The 9,227-nt window shown below is 37.4% G+C and overlaps 1 protein-coding gene across 1 annotated transcript in view; it reads left to right on the forward strand.

Moving 5' to 3' along the window:
* Window positions 1–9,227, forward strand: part of FBXO16 (F-box protein 16) — an 81,756-nt gene that overhangs the window by 23,457 nt on the left and 49,072 nt on the right. The window contains exon 4 of the mRNA XM_007938772.1: window positions 2,638–2,802. Within this exon, the coding sequence (XP_007936963.1) occupies window positions 2,638–2,802 (165 nt within the window). The remainder of the gene's footprint in view (window positions 1–2,637; window positions 2,803–9,227) is intronic.

Raw genomic sequence — 9,227 nt, forward strand, 5'->3', positions numbered from 1 at the left:
AAAAAAAAAAAGAAAGAAAAGAAAAGCTAATGCCATCATCTCTGTGCATCTTGTGTCAATACTGTAAAATCTCAGCTTTGTATTTTATTCCCCCTACTGCCTCTGGAGCTCTGGTGGTGTAGTGCCTAAGGCATTTGACTGCTAACCAGAAGATTGGCAGTTCAAACTCACTAGCCACTCCACAGAAGGAAGACTGGGCAGTATACTTCTGTAAAGATGTACCGCATTGGCAACCCAATGGGGGTCACTATAAGTTGGAATCAACTCAATGGCAGTGAATTTGGTTTTTTTTTGGTGGGTTTTTACTGCCCCTCAGTGGTAGAAAGGGTTACGCCCTTGTCCTGGTTACTTAGTGCCACTCTAACAAATATACCACAAATGGGATGGCCTTAACAAACAGGAGTTTATTCTTTTACAGTTTGGAGGCTTTAAGGCCAAGTTCAAAGTGCCAGGCTCTAGGGGCTGGGTGAAAGCCCCTCAGCCTCAGGCTTCAGCTCTGCCTCCAGCTCCCAGCCCACTGAAGCTAGAGGTTTTTCTTCACTAAGACGGCTGCTGGCCACTGAGGCTGCCAAGCCCAAGGTTCACAAGTAAAAAGGCACAGTCCCAATATTACCAAACCACATAGCAGGCCATTAATCCAGGTCCATTTTAAGTCCTAAGGTTGGCAGAGCATGTCAGGCTGCTGAACAATGACACGGCTATATGCAAGGTCCAAGCGTGCCATAAATGAGACCATTCCCAAAGCTGCTGCTTATATATGGGAAGCAGACCACATACCCAAAGCAGCTACTCAGCTGCTCCAATAGATTCCATGGAGTTAATTACCAGTCTCACCATGGGGAATAACTACCACCAGCTGCCCACGCACTTAACCACACCCAGCCAAGTTGACACACAAACATAACCACCACAGCTGTCCACTGCTAGCTAAAAGGTTGGCAGTTTGAACCCACCCAGAGGTTCCTTGGAAGAAAGCCCTAGCAATCTGCTTCCAAAAGGTCACAGCCTTGAAAACCCTATGGAATAGTTCTATTCTGCACACATGGGGTAGCCGTGAGTCAGAATCAACACAACAGCAGCTAACAACAATAACAACAACTGACTGAAGAAGACCCAGCAGTTGATGTTGTTGTTGTTTGCCATCGAGTCGGATAGTCAGCTAGATTTGAAATAAACAAAGACATTGCACTAAAATGAGCTTTGGGCTCTTTTTAAAAATGGTCAGGCTATATGGTTGTAAAAGCTCTGGCCTACCTTCCAATTCTCCTCATTCATCTCTACCTTACAAAGAAAGAAAGAAAAGAAAAATACATAAAAAGCAGAAATGAAACACTAAAAAACCTCAAACCTAACTGAACCCATTGTCATTGAGTTGACTCAATAGTAACCCTGTAGGACAGAGTAGAACCGCCCTATAGGGTTTCCAAGGCTGTAAATCTTTATGGAAGCAGACTGCTACAGTATTCACCCACAGGGCAGCTGGTGGGTTCAAACTCCCTATCTTTGAGTCAACTGAGTGTTTAACCACTCAGCCAGTAGGGCTCCCTCAGGTTGAACAAACTAGATGTGATTTCTGTCCTTCTCTGCAAAGCTGTGCCAGTTCCACTAACCTTTTACCTCCTTTAGCTCCTGAACCTTTTGTTTCTTATAATTGTGCCCATTTCCTCTCGATGTCTCCTCTTCAGCACATAAAATAATGCTAAACATAGTAGGCACTCAGTAAATAGTGGATGAGAGGAGAGAAAATGGAGGGAGGAGAGATAAATGGACGTGTGGATAGCAAGAGCCATTATAGAGTGCTCCGCTTTTTTTTTTTTTTTTTGCACTCAAAACATATCAGTTATTTAATATTGGAAAAGGAGCCAGTTTTCCAAGGGTAAAAGTCTATAAATTTGCATTGGAGGCTAGGAGATGTCATTTTTGTAACTCTTAGAGTTAACACGCAGAACCCCAAGGGTCAACTTTATGTATTGATTTGCACCTAGTTTCTAGCAAGACTTTTTTCAAAACCTGCGATAAAGTATTGTAAATACTGCTACACATGGTAAGGCCACCTCCACCATGTTCTGCATGTGTGGGATTGACATGATGGAAATAGAATGTATAGAACAAATATTTTATGCTCTTTTAAATCCTAAAGGTTAGATATGACATACCATATAGTATTGTGATTTATTCTGTTTATAAGTTTATATTTAGTTTAATCATGAGAATGGAAGAAAAAGGAGCATGCCATGAAAAGAATAAACAATGTGTAGAACTGTTTATGTAACTTTCTGTAAGTTTCATATGAACCTTCAGGAACCTTCAGGAAGTTCCACATTCTAGCTGAGTCTTAAGTTTTCTTACTTACAAAATGAGAGTAGTAATCATACTTAACTTCCTAGATGGTTAATAGATACTCAATAAATACTAGTTGACTTTGATTCTAAGTCTGAATTAGCATTTAAAGTAAATCATGCTGCCTTGCCTAGGAAGCATTTTAGGTAAGAGGTAATTTCTTAAGCTGTGATTTAGAGAAAAAGAACAAAAAGTTATCTCAGAGACAGGGTGACAGCTCAAAACCTAGGGAAAGTAGACATGTAAACAGAGTAGTTTTCTTTCTTTTTTAATTGTTTTTTTTTTTTTTTTTTTCAGGTGAGCTGGCATTGGAAGAATTTAACTGAGCTGGATCAACTCTGGATGCTCAAATGTTTACGGTTTAACTGGTACATCAATTTCTCTCCCACTCCCTTTGAGCAAGGTGTATGGAAGAAGCACTATATTCAGATGGTGAAAGAACTTCATGTTACCAAGCCTAAGGTAAATAAGAAGCAAAAACAACATGCTTACAAAGAATAAACTATCAAAATTGAAGTTGGAATAGAGAGTTTAGTTCAAGGGAAATACACTATAACTTTGAATTTCTCTTCTTCTGAGAATTTGATAGCCCTTTTCAAGATATTCATGTCAGCTGAGAGCCCTCTTTCTGACATCCCCAAACCGTAGTTCTACCCAGGAGGTTAGAACTGTGGAGCATCCCTGTCTGTCCAGAGTCCTGTCTTTCTGTATGTAACTCTGGCTCAGACACCATGCAGTCTGACACTGGGACTCTAGGTAGTGTGCAGTATCTGTGAGGCATCAGATTTCACTTCAAAGTTTTCAAAATTCTCCCAGGTGACCTGAAGTTAATTTTTACACCAGTTATAAGGAAAAGTTTACCTAATAAGTTAGTAATTACATAAGATTGTAATGGATATTTATTTGTTCTTTTTAAGCTAGAAATTAAGCAATGTAAAGCATTTACATTATAATCATAAAATAATATTTTTTCTGGTGGCTTTCCATGCATTACAACCAATATTTATATTCATTTTTATAGTCACTGTTAATTAGATAACTTAGGGGAAATTTTTATGAACCTTTTCTCTACAACATGCAGAGTTCCAAAAACATGCAGAGTTTCACATTATTTTATACAATAGATGGGCTCCTGAAAAATTATATGTGAATTAAATATTTTAATGATTTTTAAAACCACGGGGGGATTCTATTCAATGAAAAAACTCTTCAGTGAGTCTTTTAAAACTGAAGAATTATTTTGTAACAAGAATAGTCAACTCCTAACTTGCTCATTTAGGTTTAACTTTTATTGTGTTTTCTTAAAGTAGAACTCATCTACATTTAATATAGTAGTAAATAATGCATAATTAATATTGTTACAATAGCATGATAAACTAGTCTTTCTGTTTTCAGGAATTGGTGTGCTTCTATATATTTTTTTAAAAAAAAAAAGAAAAAATTAAACTGCATTGATAGGTTATTTTTTAAATTACCGTAGCTCTGACTTCTTTTCCTAGAAAGCTTTTCCTTATCTCAGCTTCAGTGAGGGGAAGAGAGTAGCATTCAGTGGCTGAAACTCAGGCTATCAAAGGGCAAAGGAGAGAAAAGTGGTTAGCCAATTTTTAAGATGAAAAGAGGTTTTGAGTATTATATGCAAAGCTGACTTTAATACTTTGTCTTAAGCAACAGTTTTTCTCACTAAATATTTATGCATAAATATATTTAAAATAACTAATAGCTCTGGGATAAGAAAATTTCCACCTGTTTGGCATTTAAATTTTGTGAGGACTATTTTGCTATATTAAACTTAATTTATCTGTTAAAAAAATAAACCTAAGTCGGAAAGACTAAGGTTAATAAAGTCATGTAACCAAGGTTAATAAAATCAACTGTCAGCACTATGTGATTTATATAATTCCCTGTGAGGTTGCTCCAGTGTGAATGAAAGTAGGCAGCCACCATACCAAACCAAAACCAAAATCGCTGTCATCCAGTCAATTATAACTCATAATGAATCCCATTGGGTTTCCAAGGCTGTAAATGTTTACAGAAGCAGACTGCCCCATCTTTCTTCTGCAGAGTGACTGATGAGTTCAAACCACCGACGTTTCAGTTAGCAGCCAAATGCTTTAACAACTACATCACTAGAGCTTAGGCAGCCAGGATTGTTGTTGTTATGTGCCGTTGAGTCGGCCCCAACTCAAAGCAACCCCTCCTTGGGTTTTCAAGGCAGTATTACTACGGAAGTAGACAGTCAGGATAGTAGGCATAATTTACCTTCCCTCAAGCACCATCACCACCTTTTCCCAAAAAAACTTTGTACCTGGTATGTGCTCCAACAGAGCTTTCAAAATTATGTTATAAGCATGTTCAAACAGCAGTTTCCCTAGCACTAAAATGGGAGTATTGGACTAGAATGATCTGTATTACTGGCTATGAGAGTATACTTGGATACTTGGATCCACAATCAACATCCTTGGAAGCAGCGGTCAAGAAATCAGACGTATTGTACTGGGCAAATCTGCCATAAAAAACCTCTCTAATGTGCTGAAGAGTGAAGTCACTTTGAAGACTAAAATGTGCCTAACCCAAGCCATGGTATTTTCAATTGCTTCATATGCATGTGAAAGATGGACAACGTAGCTTATTCAATTTGTATGCTGAGCAAATAATCTGAGCAGCTGGACTATATGAAGAAGACTGAAGAAAAGTTGATGCCTTTGAATTGTGGTGTTGGTGAATATGGTTGAAAATACCATGGACTGCCATGAGTTGGAATTGATTCGATGGCAATGGGTTTGGTTTTGGAATATATAAGAAGAATACATAATGACCAAGTGGGATATTTTCCAGGAAAGTAAGGCTGGTATAATATTTAAAATTTAAGTGTGGTAGATATAGTTACATTTAAAAAAAAAAAAAAAGGAGTAGATGCTGAGGTTGCTTATGTACAACCTAAACCCTCATGGGATTTGGTTTCTTGGTCATGGTTTCATGGAAAAACCCAGTTAATTGGCCTAATAATGTGTTTAGTTCTTCTGTTCTACCTCCTAGTTCATTGCTTAGTGCCTGGGGTCTTAAAAGTTTGTAAGTGGCTATCCAAGTCACACAATTGGTCTCTATGCACCTGGAGTAACAGAGGAAGGAGGAAGGAGGAGAATACGGAATGTGTGGAAATAGGAGGATACAGAATGTGTGACTAATTGCCTCCATGAACAACTGCCTCCTTTGGCAAGAGACCAAAAGAGCTGAATCGTGCCTGGCTAGCATCACTGAACATTTCAAGCAAAGATTGTATAAGAAAAATCCTGTCTAAGGGGGAAAAATGTGGAACAGAATTTCAAATTCTCATGGACTCTAGACTTTTGGAGCCATGGGGCGAAATGAATCCCTGAAACTATTGCCCTGAGAAAATCTTTAACATTTAAACCAAAAATATCCCCTGAAGTCTTAAAACTAACTAATAAAAAAAGGTATGCCTTGAGCATTATGCTTTTTGAAGAACTATCTATATGAGATCAAATTGACAAGGGCAACTTGAAGGATTAGATAGGACCTTAGTGGTAATGTTATAGTAATGTTGTTGTTATTAGGTGCCTTCAAGTTGGCTCCAATTCATAGCAACCCTATGTACGACAGAACAAACACTGCCCAATCCTGCCCCAGCCTCACAATCCTTGAACCCATCATTGCATCCACTATGTCAGTCCATCTTGTTGAGGGTCTCCCACTTTTTCGACCTTCCACTTTACCAAGCATGATAACCTTCTCCAGAAAATGGCCCCTTCTGACAACATAACCAAAATAGGTGAGACCAAGTCTGGCCATTCTCGCTTCCAATGAGTATTCAGCTGCACTTCTTCCAGGACAGATTTGTTCATTCTACTGGCAGTCCATGGTATTTTCAGTATTCCTCGCCAATACCATAATTCAAAAGCATCAACTCTTCTTCAGTGTTTCTTATCCATTGTCCAGCTTTCACATGCATATGTGGCGATTGAAAATACCATGGCTTGGATTAGGCACACCTTAGTCTTCAAAGTGACATCTTTGCTCCTCAGTACTTGAAAGAGGTCTTTTGCAGCAGATTTGCCTAGTGCAATATGATGTCTAATTTCTTGACTGCTGCTTCCATGAGTGTTTACTGTGAATCCAAGTAATATGGAATCTTTTGACAACTTCAATCTTTTCTCCATTTATTGTGATGCTGCTTATTGGCAGGATTTTTGTTTTCTTTATGTTGAGTTGTAATCCATACTACAGACTGTAATTTTTAATCTTCTTCAGGAAGTGCTTCAAGTCATCTTCACTTTCAGCAGGCAAGGTTGTGCCCTCTGCATATCACACAGGTTGTTAATGAGTCTTCCTCCAATACTGATGACATGTTCTTCTTCATATAGTCCAGCTGTTCAGATTATTTGTTCAGCATACAGATTGAATAAGTATGGTGAAAAGATACAACCCTGACGCATTCCCTTCCTGGTATTAAACCATGCAGTATCCCCTTTTTCTGCTTGAACCACAGCCTTCTACTCTATGTACAGGTTCCTCAGGAGAACAGTTAAGTGCTCTGGAATTCCCATTCATCTCAATGTTATCCATAATTTGTTATGAACCACATAGTCAAATGCTTTTGCATAGTCAATAAAACAAGCAAACATCTTTCTGGTATTCTTTGCTTTCAGCCAAGATCCATCTGACATCAGCAATGATATCCCTCATTCCACATCTTCTGAATCCACCTTGCATTTCTGGAAGTTCCATATCAATATACTGCTGCAAATATATTTTAATTATCTTCAGCAAATTTTACTTGGGTGTGATATTAATGATAATGATAATGATTATGATAGTGATAGTGATATTAATGATATTGTTAGATGATTTCCACATTCTGCTGGCTCACCTTTCTTTGGAATGGGTACAAATATGGATCTCTTCCAGTCAGTTGACCAGGTAGTTTTCTTCCAAATTACTTGGCATAGACAAGTAATATCCTCCAACGTGGCTTCTGTTTGTTGAAACATCTCAATAGGTATTGTTTTTCACCAATTCCTTCAGTACAGCTTGGACTTCTTCCCTCAATGCCATTGGCTCCTGATCACATGGTACCTCCTGAAATAGTTGAACATCGACCAATTCTTTTTGGTACAGTGACTGTGTGTATTCCTTCCATCTTCTTTTGATGCTTCCTGCATCATTGAATATATTGCCCATAAAATCTTTCAATATTGCAACCTGAGGCTTGATTTCTTTTTTTTTTTTTTCTTCAGTTCTTTCAGCTTGAGAAATGCTGAACATCTTTTTCCCTCTCAGTTTTCTAACTCCAGGTCTTTGCACGTTTCATTATAATTCTTTGTCTTCTCAAGCTGCCATTTGAAGTCTTCTATTCAGTTCTTTCATTTCAACATTTCTTCCATTCACTTCAGCTACCCTCCATTCAAGAGCAACTTTCAGAATCTCCTCTGACATCCATTTTGGTCTTTTCTTCCTTTCCTGTCTTTTTAATGACTGTTTGCTTTCTTCGTGTGTAATGTTTTTGATGTCATCCCACAACTCATCCCACAACATCATTGGTGTTCAGTGCATCAAATTTATCCTTCAGATGGTCTCTAATCAGGTGGGATATAATCAGGGTCATATTTTGGCTCTCATGGACTCATTTTAATTTTCTTTACCTTCAACCTGAACTTGCACAGGAGCAACTGATGGTCTGTTCCACAGACAAGTCCTGCCCTTCTTTTGGCTAGAGATACTGAGCTTCTCCATCACCTTTTTCCACAGATCTAGTCAATCTGATTCCTGTGTATTCCATGTGGCAAGGTCCATATGTATAGCTGCTGTTTATGTTTTTGGAGAAAGGTATTTGCAATGAATAAGTTGTTGGTCTTGCAAGATTCTATCACGCGCTCTCCAGTGTCATTTTTGTCACTAAGGCCTTATTTTTCAACTACCAGTAATTCTTCTTTGTTTCCAACTTTGCATTCCAAACACCAGTAATAATCAATTCATTTTGGTTGAATGTTTGGTCAATTTCAGACTGCAGAGTTACTAAAAATCTTCAGTGTTAATGAAGAAGAACAACTCAGAAAAGAAGGATGAGGATGGTTGAACAACTTAAAGAATATAATCAGTGTCACTATATGGTACATGTAGAAACTTTTGAATTGGTGTATATTTTTCTGTGTATATTCTCAACAACAATAAAATTAAATCTAAAAATAAAAGTTAAAAATTTTAGAAAAGATTTCTGATCAGCTTTAATATATGCAACAACAATAAAAGCATTTAATAAAATTCAGCACCCATTCATGATTTAAAAAAAAAAAAACTCAAAAAGATTTCCGATGGACATAACAAAAATTTAATTTACTATACCAAAGTCATCAGTGACTTCATCATTGCCTTTTTTGTTAAAGTATCAAGCGTTCTGTACTTTTCAGAATTAATGATGCCTATTTATATATGATTACTAGCATTTATGTCTGAAGTTCTTCCCTTGAAGTTGTTTTTTTATTATTATCACGTATTATTTTTTCCCAGTAGTATTAAAATAGACCTCCTCCAGAAGAAACAGACATATTTAATTAAATATTAAACTCTGAAAAATGAACCCATTCTAAATGAAACCTGCATGAAATATTTAATACTAGTGACCAATAATGTACTATCAATTATATGCATATGAAATATCTTCTTAGTATGCTATTAGGCAGTGAGTAACTATTTCTTTTTTTCTTTTTTTAATTGTGATTTGGGTGAAAGTTTACAGAGCAAATTCACTTTCTTTATAGCCATTCCTCCTGATAATTACCTCTTCCCTGTGTCCATCCCTCCATGCACTCCTGCTCCCCAAGCTGTCTCCCTGTGCATAAACAGCCTTTCTTTCTCCCATGATTGTTCTC

This window comes from Orycteropus afer, unplaced genomic scaffold (assembly GCF_000298275.1).
Source record: "Orycteropus afer afer isolate SDZICR_OR568_19922 unplaced genomic scaffold, OryAfe1.0 scaffold00053, whole genome shotgun sequence".
Taxonomy (NCBI): Eukaryota; Metazoa; Chordata; class Mammalia; order Tubulidentata; family Orycteropodidae; genus Orycteropus; species Orycteropus afer.